This window comes from Anolis carolinensis, chromosome 2 (assembly GCF_035594765.1).
Source record: "Anolis carolinensis isolate JA03-04 chromosome 2, rAnoCar3.1.pri, whole genome shotgun sequence".
In the NCBI taxonomy this organism is placed as follows: domain Eukaryota; kingdom Metazoa; phylum Chordata; class Lepidosauria; order Squamata; family Dactyloidae; genus Anolis; species Anolis carolinensis.
The window spans coordinates 186,434,746-186,449,290 of record NC_085842.1 but is presented as its reverse complement, the minus strand read 5'-3'; the positions used below and the strand labels follow the sequence as shown (position 1 = coordinate 186,449,290).

Below are 14,545 nucleotides of genomic sequence, written 5' to 3'. Positions count from 1 at the left end.
AAGTCTTTACCTCTGCTAATGTGTGTTTGGCAGTGCCTGCACACTGCCAAAGAAGCACATTGGGGATGGACAGAGAAATGGTCCCAGAGAAAAGACTTCAGCCTTCCCAACAGTGGCGTACCCGGTGACCTTTGTAGGATGGTTGCGGGGCCGGGGGAGGTAGGAGTTGTTAGCAATGGCACGGCCTCCTGGGGAAGAACTTGACTGGAATGGTCTTCTTCCTCCCCATCATCTGACGATGAAAGAGTTAGGGGGAGCCTATCAATTTCTTGCTTAACCATTACTTCTTGCGCAAGGACAACACAACCAAGTTCTGATACATCTGTGGCGTCCTCTGTTACGGTCGACTGGGATTGATTTTGGAGGGGCAAAAATTCCGCAGTCAAGTCACCGGGACCACAATCTTGCACAATTTCACTTTGCTGTGGACTGCCTGTAAGCGTCCCCCTTAGGTTCTTGCCACCCCTCATTCTTCGGCCACTGGCTGTGGCTCGGCCAGAACTTGTATGGGCCGAGCTGCATACCCCGGTACGTTTCATTGCAACAGAGAAATTGTTATCAGCAGATAGAGAGAGAGAAAGATATAGCAGCACCGTCAATTTTGGATGAGGTGCCAGCAGCAGAGAACAGTCAGGTGGAGATTTGATGTGGTGTTTGGAGCCAAAGGACGGGATGGCCTCACGGGTAGCTGAAACAGTGCCAACGCGTGACTGTGTGGACACGCAAAGAGGACCACCACGAACAGAGACCAAACAGAGTCGTTGGTTCACAACAACAACCGGCTATAGGAGGCAGAGCTCCGTCACATGGTTCTATAAGCAGGGAACGGCCAGGCTAGGAATGGACGTGGAGGAGGCAGCCTACAGGAGCGATGGGCCACTAACAGTGGGAAAGCTATCACGCCAGCTTACAACTGCAAACATTGAGGAGGAAGAGAGCTATAGGACCACAGTAATTGTTGATGTGGTGGCAGCCATAGGGAGCGGCTAGGTGGAGATTTGATGTGGTGGCAGGCTCAAACTGGAAAGATGGTCCACAAACAGTGTCAGAGCTATGACGTTGGCTCTTGCCAGCGGGCACGAAGGAAGAAAGATATAACAGCACTGTTGATTGCACCAGCAACAATTGAGGGAGGAGGTTATACCACCTCAGTGATTGTGTGTGTGGAGTTGTAGTGCGGAGCTTGTGCCCTCGTGCATTGTGCGAGCTAAACTCTGTTTAACAAGGAGAAATATATATTTCTTTTTAAATTTTGAAAGGATAACAACAACTATAAATTAACACTTCTTGCAATGGGTGCTCAGGATTGCTAGCCTACTGCCTTGCCAAATGGAAAATCAGGGAAAAAGGCAAGGCATCAATGGTGGCTGAGCACAAAGGGGAATGGAGATCACAAAAATAAATTAAATTAAATTTAGAAAATTATTGTAAATAAAACAAAAACATTCTTTCAATATGCACTTAAAAGTGGCCAGTGCCACTGGCCAGCCAGAAGCCAATCGGAGAGGCACAAAAGGGAACCTCACAAAGCTGCATGTAGTTCTGAGAAATAGATATTTTTATTTCTTTTTTTAAAGGAAGACCCCTCCAAGAATCCCTTTTCAAAAGCCTTTTCAAAATCCCTTTTCAAAGCCAGCTGCCAGCAGCAAGCACTACAGCCAGCCAGCCACAGGTGCCCTTTCTGGCAAAAAATCACCTAACCCCCAGACCTGCTTCTTCCTTCTTCCCGTTTCTCCCCGTTTCCTTTCAGCAGGGACAAAATGCAAAATAAACACGGCCAGCCAGCCAGCCAGCCAGCCAGACACCCCAACACGGAGTCCTAGCTTCTTCTTAAGAAATAGAAACCTCACGGACCCCTGAAGCCACTTCTCCCTTTGGCTGGCTTTTCAGTCCCTTCTTTCTGCTTCCCTTCACTGCCAGCCAGCCAGATAGAGCAAATAGTAGCCCAGACAGCATCCATCCATCCACCCACCCTCTCGCGCGCTCCCACCGATCCGAATCCCACGAGGCAGCCCAAACCAGGATTTTTATAGAAGAAAAATGCGTGGGCATGCAGAGGACTAGCCCCCACTCTTGTGTCCACCTTGGAGTCCTGTGATTGGTCTGAGAGCTGAGGCCATGTTTGGCTGTGCTGCGCTCCCAAACAAGTTCGGTTGCATTAAAAAAATTTTTTTAAATATTTTAAAAAATTATTTGAGGGCAAAAATTATGAAAAAATTTAAGAAACATAACAAGAGTAGGGCTACAATGCCTCAAATTAAGAATCTTGATGGGCCGTGATACCACGAGTCGGATAACGGATCAAAAAGCGGGAACAATCCGATTTTAATCTGATATAAGAATCATTTCGATATTTTGCCCATGCCTAGTAAATAGTTGATAAGAAGGCACCAGGACATGAGCAATGGAAAAGAGGAATGTGAAAGGAAATTGTGTGTGTATGCATACTTGAAACTCTTTTACTATAAAATCTCCCTGAGCTGTGATCTCAGTGTGGCACTTTCCTCAGCTGATCCAATGGACAAGTTTGCAAATAAATCTGTTGTATATTCATCTCCTCGACTCTCGTTGTCTTATTGGAAAAGACCCTAGAGGTTCTGGGGTTTGCCCTTTTAAAAGTTCACCACAACTAGATCCCAACAGCACCATGCTGCCTGCTGGCCATATTTTGTGCAGGCCTATCTTAGCAGGTTGAACTGGGCTTCCTCTCCCATCCTTTGACCTCATCATTAAAGAGTAGGTTTGCCTTTTTCCAGTCTGGTGGAACTTCTCCTGTTCTCCAGGAATTCTCAAAGATGAAAGTGTTTTCTCTCTTTTTCTTGGTGTGGGGTAGAGGAATATTAAAAAATCAACAGTTTACATTCTATAGGAAAAAATTGTTTTGTTTTGTTTATTTTGTTCTTATGATTTTAGTTTGCTTCTTTAGACCACAGTTAGTGTAGGGCCTATCCAAACTATTGCAATAAATAAATAAATAAATAAAACAGAGAGATATATCTTTCAACAGCAATCTTTGTTGGGACCTCCTTAAAAAGCATTATACACACACACACACACACACACACACACACACATACTGTATATATAAGCTATTTATGGTCACTCCTGCCTGAAGGACCAATTGCTTTGCATCCTACCTGGTGAGAATTGGGGTGATTTGCTTAAAGGTGTCATGTTGGTGCCCACATGAATCAGATAAAATGAGTAGTTTTGTATTCTTGACTGGCTTCAGCAACTTGTTAATAGTATTCTGGCAACAGGAAGACAGAACATTTCCCAATTAATCTTGACATTTGATATGTGATTTCAGCTCCACAGAACTGCGGGTTCAGGGTCCTGCATGCCTAGGTTCCGAAGGATGAAATCAGACACGGGCAGGTTTGAAGGCAAGGATCAGAGGTTTATTCACTTCAGCCAAAAGTGGATGTAGGAGAGAAAGGACTCTCAAGCCAGACATAAGACAATGGATACATACAGAGACATTTTATAGAGACTTGGCAGCAATTCAAATAATTTACTTTTGCTGCTCCGCTGATTGGTGGAGGTGCCTGTCCACTGGTCCCAAGTTTCAATAACATCAGGATGGCACACAATTCCCTCAGACTCCAGAGCAATTAATTTGTTCAGATCAGGATCTTCCTTTTCTTTTTGCTCCTTCCTTGGCATGGAGTCTCTTGATGCTGGCCATATGGTTGTGCCTCTTCACCACTGTTCTGCAAGAAGAGGTAGGTTGTGATTTCTTAGTTGGAAAAGTTCAAAATCTCTCGTGCCCTTATTTGTTCCTCTAGCTTCTGCTCTTGTTACCCATACCAGAGAATTTAAAAATGTTTTCATTGTCTTTTTTTGCTTTATGCTTTTCTTGGATACACAGTATATTCGCCCCCCTCATTTTTTGTCTAGATCCACTAATCTATATATTTTTAACATTCAAAGCCTATCCATTAACATTTAGAAACATTAATTTAAATCCATTACCTTTTCTTAAAAAGTCATTTTTATTTTGTTCTCATGTATTTTTCTTTTAATTGTGGTTATTCCCTCCCCCCTCCCCTGGTGAGATAGAGGCCTTGAAAAAGGGAGTAATTTTACTCCCTGTCTCTTCCCTTTCATTTGGAGTCTGTGTTCCCAACTCTTTCCCCTCCCTTAAAATAGTTTTTTAAAAAACAAATTATTTATGGCTATAGCCAATCTCTATAATCACCCTTTTACTTTATTTTTAGGGATTTATACTTTCCCCTGAATTGTCCAAATTTAAACTTTTTTTCATTACAGAGTTCCCTCTCCAGAGCTCAGGCTTTTTTTTCCTAGGCTTTTCTGTAAATTTCTGCTAGCAGATCTGAAGTCACTCCTAGTTCTGTCAGCATTTTTTCCGATTCTGCTGGGTCTCTGGCTTTATAGCATTTTTCCTCTCTGAAAACCATGATTGTCACTTGATAACCCCATGTAAATTTAATCCCTTGATTAAATAGTCTTTGAGCAAATGGCTTCATATGGATTCTTTCCTGTAAAGTCTCTGGGCAGAAATCCTCTCTTAGGATGATTCCCCAACCTATGAATTGTAAATCTCTTTTTTGTCTCAAATATCTATAAACCTAGTCTCTTTTCTTCTCTTGGGTGAAGGCTATTATTATTTCCCTGGGAGAACCAGATGGACTTCTAAGTTTAAATAACCTGTGAATGCTTTCAAAATCCTCCTCCCAGGCCCCCATATTATTTTCTTTTAACCAACCCACCAGAATGTTCTCCATGTCTTTAGGGAGAACATCCTCTGAAATTCCAGATAATTTTAGAGTCCTCCATCTTTGCTGGTCACTCTGCTGTGCCAACTGCTTAGAGAGCTGCTTTATTTTTTCTTTCTTTGTGACAGCTTTCCCTTATGCTTGATTAGTAGTTTTCTTTGTAGAGTTAATTTCCACATGTACTTGTTTTAATTTATTTACGTATTCTAATGTCCCCTCTTATGTTTTTTTCCATTGTAGATAGCATTTTGGCCAACTTTTTAATGGTTTTTTAATTTTCTTTTGCCTATCAGATTGTAGAACTCTATCGGATCTATTCAATGAGGTACTCTCACTCTTAAATTACACTGGTCAACAGTTGTTTTTTTTTGGGGGGGGGGAATTACTTGTTTTCTCCACAATTTTGGGTAAACCAAGTAGATTTTAACATGCTGAACACAACTTTGTATTTATTACATCTATCATGTACAATTTGCCAAAAATAAGGGCAATACATCCTAAGAATTGCTATATGTCTATAGCGGCATACACTATGACAATAATGGTTTCATCAGGAAACAAAACTAAAAATGTTTTGCCACAAAGTTTCATTTGTAATCACTGTTTGATGTATTGTCAAAGGCTTTCATGGCCAGAATCACTGGGTTGCTGTGAGCCTTCCAGGCTGTATGGCCATATTCCAAAAGCTTTCTCTCCTGACGGTTTACCCACATCTGTGGCAGGCATCCTCAGAAGTTGTGAGGTCTGTTGGAAACTATGCAAGGGAGGTTTATATATCTGTGTAAGGTCCAGGGTGGGAGAAAGAACTTTTGTCTGTTGAAGGCAGGTGTGGATGTTGTAATTAATCACATCATCCACACCTGCCTCCAACGATTAATCATAGAATCCTCCTGGAATCATAGAATCATAAAGTTGGAAGAGACTTCATGGGCCATCCAATCCAGCCCCCTGCCAAGAAGCAGGAAATCACATTCAAAGCACCCCCGACAGATGGCTATCCAGCCTCTGCTTAAAAGCCTCCAAAGAAGGAGCTTCCACCACAGTCCGGGGGAGAGAGTTCCACTGCCAAACAGCTCTCACAGTGAGGAAGTTCTTCCTGATGTTCACCTGGAATCTCCTTTCCTGTAGTTTGAAGCCATTGTTTCGCATCCTAGTCTGCAGGGCAGCAGAAAACAAGCTTGCTCCCTCCTCCCTATGACTTCCCTTCATGTATTTGTACATGGCTATCATGTCTCCTCTCAGCCTTCTCTTCTGCAGGCTAAACATGCCTAGTTCTTTAAGCCGCTCCTCATAGGGCTTGTTCTCCAGACCCTTGATCATTTTAGTTGCCCTCCTCTGGATGCTTTCCAGCTTCTCAACATCTCCCTTCAATTGCGGTGCCCAGAATTTGACACAGTATTCCAGGTGTGGTCTGACCAAGGCAGAATAGAGGGGTAGCATGACTTCCCTAGATCTAGATGCTATACCCCTATTTCTGCAGGCCAGAATCCCGTTGGCTTTTTTAGCAGCCGCATTACATTGTAGGCTCATGTTTAACTTGTTGTCCACGAGGACTCCAAAATCTTTTTCACAAGAACTGCTGTCGAGCCAGTCGTCTCCCATTCTGTAGCTTTGCATTCCATTTTTTCTGCCGAAGTGAAGTATCTTGCACTTGTCCCTGTTGAACTTCATTTTGTTAGTTTCAGCCCATCTCTCTAGTCTGTTAAGATTGTTTTGAATTATGCTCCTGTCCTCTGGAGTGTTAGCTATCCCTCCCAGTTTGGTGTCGTCTGCAAACTTGATGATCGTGCCTTCTAACCCTTCAGCTACTGTTTGATGCTTTGCAGATGAAAGTTCAACAATGGTCACCCAACATAGACAGATTCCACTTTCCCTGTTACCATTTCTTCATCTTGGAAATGTCCTGATGAAACCTTTCATCATGTTAGTCATTCACAGTACCCAGGTTGTCTGGAAAGAAGTCCAAGTAAGAATTAAGAAAATGTATCTTCAGTGACATGTTGCACTTCATTGATCTGTATGTCTGAAGCAAACTTTCAACCTGTTGAACATAATCTGGTGCTTTATAGTTGCCTAAAAAGTTACAAACAACATTCTTGAAGGCTGTCAATGCAACATGTTCTGCACCCCATCACAGTGGCTATTCTTCATCACATCTTAGATCTGTGGGCCAATTAACACACTTCCTTTTATCTTTGCATTAGTTATGCATGGAAACATCTGGCACAAATAAATTAAGGCTTCACTTTGCTTGTTCATTGCCTTAATGAAGTTTTTCATTAGCCTGAGTTTGATGTGTAAAGGTGGAAGAAATATCTTCTTTGGATCAACCAATGGGTCATGTATGACATTCTTCTGCCATGGAACCAATTTATTACAGGGATGTCAGTTTTATTCTCATATAATGCAAGTCTCTTGCTCGATTGTCCCACCCACAAAGGAAACAACAATCCTTTGTGTAACCAAGCTGCAGACCCAGTAGAATTGCAACTACCTTAAGATAACCACACAAATTCCATTTGTGCTTTGAACATTGAAGGTAGTTCAGCAGAAGTTGCATGTTCTCATCTGATTGGTATAGAAGAGTATATATTGCCGTTGTGCAGAAAAATAATCTTCAAATAGTCTCCTGCATGGCAGAGGGTTGGATTAGATGGCTCATGAGGTCTCTTTGAACTCTATTATTCTATGATTAATCACCATTCTGTTGGATCATGGTTGCACCTGGGAGCATAAAACAATATTTTTGATGTCACAGCAAAAAGTCAGAAAGTCAGCTTGGCTAAAATATTTTGTCAAAACTTCATCACGGTAGAGAAATTTTAGGATTTCCATACGGGATGAAAAAAAAAATTATATCCTTAAAGCTTGATCCAAGAAGCTCTGCTTGACTCATCAATAAACCCAAATCTCTGACCAGATTGTTCAACTCTGCCTGAGATATTAAATGACAATCACTGGATGTTGATGGCGCAAAGTCAGGATCAGCATCAGCTTCCATGTGCATCTGATTGCCATCATCACCTACCTTCTCATCCTCTGGTATGTCCAAGCAAGTTTCTACATGATCAGAAATATATTCTTGTGGCATTTTAACAGATTGAGTCTCTGTTACATGTTACATAATGTTGGTTATTGCTGTCAAAGATATGAGCAATAGAAAAAATCATGCAAGTTTCTGTTGAACAAAAAAAGTTTCAAAATTTTGCAAGAATTGTAAAACATTATTGGCCATTTCTCAAAAACCTTATACAATGTGACAATTTTGAAGTTATTTATGTGATCAGCATCAAAAAATCTATTTAGTACACAAAAAATTGTAAAGGAAATGAAATACCTGTTTTTCAGTGTTATCTGTTGAGCTTCTTTATGGTCAGCAAAGCTGTTGGCCTTCCACTTGTCAGAAGATTTGACCACTGATTGGTTATAACTTGCATTTTGTATGTTTATTTGAAAAATAAAGTAATTGATATTGTTTTAATTCTATGTTACACAATGGATAGAACATGTACAAAAGTTTTTTTAAAATTTTTCTTTTCTTTATGCTTCCATTGCCCCTTATTTTTATTCAATACTTGCCAATTGCATCCCCAGGTTGCTACTGCCTACCTTGATCACTCCCACGCCCCCCAGGGGGCAATATCACCCACTTTAAGAAGCACTGCACTATAATATTTTACATGTCAGGTTAAGACTACCGTGCATTATAATAAATAAATATATTTTACTACCAAAAACCTTTCTTGCTTCCTTTCAAAAGATTATTATAGTTGGTAGAACTGTTTGAAGCAGGATGGAGATTACCGATGTCCATTCGACTTTTGGAGGATACTCCTAAAGTAGCTCTTTTAAAGCCACTTAAATTCATGGCTCTTTAAAGACCCCTCCCTTCAATTCCAGTGTACATGGCAGGACTACAACTCATATTACATATCTGGAGTTCAATACTTCTGGAGGGCATCAGCTCAGAGAAGCTGTACTACAGAAATTTAGTGCATGCTCATATTAAAGGAAGATGACTGTCCTCATATTTTAAAGACAGCAGCTTATGTCTAAATGAAGCCATGTGGATCCTCATATCTCACCAATGTACAGTTTCAGTTTGTTAATGACAACCACGAACTTCCAAAATAGAGAAGTTTGTATATAGAGTGAATGATCAATGTTTCAGGCTGTAGTGTAAAAATGTCATGGTACAATTTAAACTACAGCCATTCCCCGAGTTACAAACATCCGACTTACAAATGACTCATAGTTAAAAACAGGGGTAAGACAACAAGAAGTGAGAGAAATCTACCCCCAGGAAGGGAAATTTACTCTTGGAAGGGTTCTTATAGGGAAAAGGTGTCTCCGCTGAAGCTATAACACCAATCCTTGTTTCCACAACAAGCCATTTTTTTCATAATCAAATTATCACAGGGACAGAAGGGGAGGTGAAATCTCCTGAACAGGGAACAGACAGCAAAACAAACACCACAGGGGTGTTAACCCTTCCCTATGCTATCTAAAGCTAATATATATGTTGGGTTGGAGTTACACTTAAAAATGTACCTATTCCAACTTATAAATTCAACTTAAGCTTTTTTGTAACTTGGGGACTGTCTGTATACAGTTTTAATGGACAGCCAGTTACAAGAAAATGTCCAGAAAGACTAATGTTTCAGAGGCAAAAGGAGTGCAGCTGATTGTGCTAAAGAGGTGTAAAGAGAGTGGGAAGATATTGTAAGAAAATTAGTGAGAATTAGTTCCGGTGGGGAGTTAATGGCGACAGGCTGGATCTGCTGAGAGCTCTCAGGTAGTCAACTGCAAGGAATGACCTGGTAGAGCATTAGCTCCCTCTCATCCCACGGATTGAGTCTGGGGGGAGATGCTACAACCGCAGGATCTTTCGACAGCCCCAGGCGATCCTCGCCCCTCAAGGACAGGGATCCAGTGGGTCCGAAAGACAGCAGCTAGCGGGTCAACCAGCACATGCTGTCAGCCTCATTCGCTCCAAGGGTATGAAGACAAAAGAGAGGAGGTAAGTGAACTGCTAATCCTCAGGAAAAGAAGTGGTCCAAAATTCTTTAAGAGACCCTCTATCCGTAACAACATTTTAAGATTTAAAAGGCTAGCTAACTATCAGGCCACATCGGACGAATTGAATGTGAATTGTGCTTTGGGGCCCGGATAGCAGGGAATTTGAAGATTGTCGTCTAATTGATAAAATAAGGGAATAAGAACACACCGCGGAGAAGTTACAAAATTAGAAAACCAGGTTGTTGAAAGATCAGGAACTGCAGAAATAAAAATAAAATTCTACTGACCTTGAATGCCATATTGTTTTGACTAGGACTGCCTTCTCCCAAAACAAACAAAAAAGAGGCGGCGTCTCCCCCAAGGAGCACAGAATGAAGCGGAAGCGGGAAAAGAACTAAAGCTCGGATTACTCTCTTCTGGGGAATAAATAACGAAACGCACCAACTATAGAGTAGCCCACGAGGCCGGAAAAGGAAATCACAGAGCGACTAAAGCGCGGACCGGAAGGACCAGAAGTGGGAAACTAGAACCATAGAGAAAAAACGTGCAAGAGTGGCATCTATACAAAATCTAAGTAATTGCCAAGGTTCTCGCTAGCGGGCCTGCCAAAGGAAGTAAAAATAAGGAATTGGGAGAAGTGCTAAGCAGAGAACAGGGTCAGAGGGAAAAAGAGACGGACCCGCTGAAACACAAGATAAGGAGATAAGAAACGTATAACAAGGAATCTCAGCAAGACAAGCTGAAGAAGCAAACCCAAGGTAGGGGTATTTAACCTGATTTGGTCGGACCCAGTGCCCAGGAAACCAGGGGGACTGTAAGTGTAGAGCAAACTTGTCAACTAGCCGATTAAGAGGCAGGGGCAGGAAGTACTGCATAGCATAATCTGCAGCTGCTATTGAGAAGCATATCTAGATAGGCTAAAAGACTCTACACTCACCATATTGGACTTTGAACTCCAAGAGGGGTAGTGACAACCTTACTTTGGTTTTTTTTAAGGGGCTTTACCCCTATTTTCATCTAGATTTGACAGTTGGCCCCCTCTAGTGGTGTTAAAGATAACGGCTCTATAATTTAACAAACGAAGATGTCATCCTCTAGATGGAAGCCAGATAAAGAACTCAAGGACTATAAAATGTCCACTCATAGATCCTCCTTACCAGAGGAGCGTAGCTTAACGGACATTCTTAGGGAAATTAAGATAATTTCAGAAAAACAGGATTTGTTACAAAAGGAGGTGCAAACAATAGCGAAGAAACAAGATCAACAACAAAAGAACCTACAAGAAGAGATGTCTGAACTGAAGAAAGAAATCAGAGAAGAATTAGGTGCGATAAAAAAGGAAACAGTGAAAAATACAAATGACATTAATGACCTTAGAGTAGAAAACAAAGATTGACATAGAGCAAATCAAATTACAGAAAAAAAATGGACCAGCTAGAGGAAAAAGAGAGAAGACTTGGGAAAATTCAAGAAAAAATTGACTACCAATTGTTAGAATTCAGTTAAGATTTAGGAATGTGCAAGAGGAGAAGGATGAGAATATTGGATGGGTGATTGCACAATTAACAGCTAGAATATTACAATGCACAGAACAGGAAGCGTGTGGGCAGATTGATAGAGTATATAGGATTCATACTAATTACACAAAAAAAAACCCAAGGCAATTAGAGACATTATTGTTCATTTTTTGAAAAAAAAACCCCACATGGGATGAAATCCTGAGAAGGAACGCCTCCAAGCCTATATGTTACAAGGACAGAAAAGTAACTATCCTAAAGGAATTACCACAGACGATATTAAACAGAAGAAGGAAATATTATTTCCTAACAGATACACTTAAAAAACTTCAAATCAAATATAGATGAGAAAAGTATGAAGGCCTAATAGCGACTTATAAAGGAGAACAAAAGTGGATGAGAACTGAGGAAGAAGCAAAAACCTTCTACAAAGTATTAAAGAGAGAAATCAATTTAGAAGAGCAATCACTCACAACAGGACATGGCATAAATCCTAAGAGTAAAAAAAGAAGGTTTTTTTCATCCAAAGAAGGAGAACTAACAATGGCCAAACTGGACACGACTACGGATCAAGCTGATGAAGAGGAACTGGAAGAAGAAGAACTCATTGAAGACGACTGTGATACACCAAAAGATGAATAAAGTTAGTCTTTCATTGAAATGTTTTTTAATAACATTAACGGGCTGAACTCACCCAGCAAACGTAAAAGACTATTTAACACTCTAAGAAAAGGAAGTTATAACATCATAGCCTTGCAGGAGACCAATATCGACGGGGTTTTTTTGTGTGTGTCAGGGGCAACCGGAGTTGCTTCTGGAGTGAGAGAACTGGTGGTCTGCAAGGACATTGCCCAGGGGACGCCCGGATGTTTTGATGTTTCACCATCCTTGTGGGAGGCTTCTCTCATGTCCCCGCATGGAGCTGATAGAGGGAGCTCATCCTCACTCTCCCCAGGTGGGATTTGAACCTGGCAGCTTTCAGATCAGCAACCCAACCTTCAAGTCACAAGGCTTTTATCCCCTAGGCTACTAGAGGCTCCATATATCAACATAAATCATACAAATTACCTAAAAAATAGCCATCTTGGAAATGAATTTATAGCTGCAGACACAGTGAAAAAAGAGGGCTGGTACTATATATAGATCATACGATACCTGCAGAAGGACAATTTAAGGATAAAGAAGGTAGAATAATAGCAATTAGGATAGAAATTGAGGGGGAAAAGATTCTAATTTGTAATATTTATGCGCCCAATGGCCCTAAATCAAAATTTATTAAATTCCTCCACGATAATGTTAATAAAACAGACTTTGATCACATTATAGTACTAGGTGACTTTAATGGGGTTTTAGATAAAGAGAGGGACAAAACTAAAATAATAAAAAAAGAGAAAAGCACTAGCTCATTACCAAAAACATTATTGCTCTGAAAGAAGAATATGATTTAATTGATGCATGGAGAGAGCATAATCCAGGGGAAAATGATTATACATATTTTTCGAGCAGACATCGGACATGGTCCAGAATTGATATGGTATGGGTGTCGAAATCTTTGTCGACAAAAATCGAAAATATAAAAGGCTGGGAGGCTTCCTTGGAATTTGATTGAAAGAAGTAGTAGAGTTGAGTGTCATTTGCGTACAGATGGCACCAAACTTCAAAACTCGAGATGACCTCACCCAGCGGTTTCATGTAGATGTTAAAAAGTATGGGAGATAGAATGGAACCCACAGTTCAATGGCCAGGGGTGTGAGCACGTGCCTCCCAGCTTCACCAACTGGGTGCGATCTCCTTCTGAATGAAGACTTCTGTCAGCAGCTGACAAAACAGGCACAAAGAAGAGATATAGTAGTCATGGGCGACTTCAACTATCCTGATATCTCTGGAAAACAAACTCGGCCAAGAGCACAAAGTCCAACAAATTCCTCACTTGCCTTGCAGACAATTTTATAGTCCAGAAGGTAGAAGAGTCAACAAGGGGATCAGAAACTCTTGATCTAATCTTAACAAATGTGGAAGACCTGATCAATACAGTAGAAGTCGTCGGATCCTTAGGGGCAAGTGACCATGTGCTCCTGGAGTTTGCCATACAAAGGAAGGCTGAAACTAAGACAAGTCAAACACGCATTCTGGACTTTAAGAGAGCTGACTTCCAAAAAATGAAGGAAATACTGAGCGGCATTCCATGGACGCCAATATTAAAAGACAAGGGAGTTAAGGATGGATGAGTTTTTTTAAAGTGAAATACTCAAGACGCAAATGCTAACAGTGCCAACAAAGAAAAAAAATAAGACAAGTGCAAAGAAGCCAGAGTGGATGTCCAAAGAACTTCTAACCGGGCTAATACTCAAGAGAGAAATGCACAAGAAGTGGAAAAGGGGAGAAATCACCAAAGAAGAATTCAAACATATAGCCAACTCCTGTAGGAAAAAGGTTCGCAAGGCTAAAGCGCAAAATGAGTTCAGGCTTGCCAGGGACATTAAAAACAACAAAAAGGGCTTTTTTTGCTTACTTTGGTAGAAAAAGGAAGAAAAAGGAGGCGATAGGGCCTCTGCAAGGAGAAGATGGGGTGATGGTGACAGGGGACAGGGAAAAGGCAGAACTGCTTAATGCCTTCTTTGCCTCGGTCTTCTCACAAAAAGAAAGCCATCTTCAACCTCAGCAACATGAAATGGAAGGATTCAGGGAAATCCAACCCCAAATAGGGAGACAAGTTGTCCAGGAACAACTGGCCGCTCTAAACGAATTCAAGTCCCCAGGGCCAGATCAGCTACATCCAAGAGTATTGAAGGAACTAGCTGAGGTTATTTCAGAACCACTGACAATTATCTTCGAGAGTTCTTGGAGAACAGGAGAAGTCCCAGAAGATTGGAGGAGGGCAAATGTGGTCCCTATCTTCAAGAAGGGAAAAAAGAACAATCCAAACAATTACCGTCCGGTCAGCCTCACGTCCATACCAGGCAAAATTCTGGAAAAGATCATTAAGGAAGTGGTCTGCAAACACTTAGAAACAAATGCAGTCATTGCTAATAGTCAACACGGATTTACCAGAAACAAGTCATGCCAGACTAATCTTATCTCTTTTTTCGATAGAGTTACGAGTTGGGTCGATACAGGGAATGCCGTGGATGTAGCATACCTAGGTTTCAGTAAGGCCTTCGACAAAGTCCCTCACGACCTTCTGGCAAACAAACTAGTAAAATGTGGGCTAGGCAAAACTACGGTTAGGTGGATCTGTAATTGGCTAAGCAAACGAACCCAAAGGGTACT

At 41.1% G+C, this 14,545-nt stretch overlaps 1 protein-coding gene across 8 annotated transcripts in view; it reads right to left on the bottom strand.

The window, feature by feature from the left end:
* Window positions 1-14,545, bottom strand: part of LOC134297134 (uncharacterized) — a 51,006-nt gene that overhangs the window by 31,681 nt on the left and 4,780 nt on the right. For 2 of the 8 annotated variants that reach the window (XR_010003890.1, XM_062974115.1), the window contains exon 2: window positions 3,380-3,713. Coding sequence is in view for 1 of the 8 variants with exons in the window: in XM_062974115.1 (XP_062830185.1) it covers window positions 3,624-3,713 (90 nt within the window). In the remaining 7 variants the exon portion in view is untranslated. Of the gene's footprint in view, window positions 1-3,379; window positions 3,714-8,076; window positions 14,543-14,545 lie in introns of those variants that run through there. The other 6 variants (XR_010003892.1, XR_010003894.1, XR_010003891.1 and 3 more) reach the window with 6 other exon arrangements.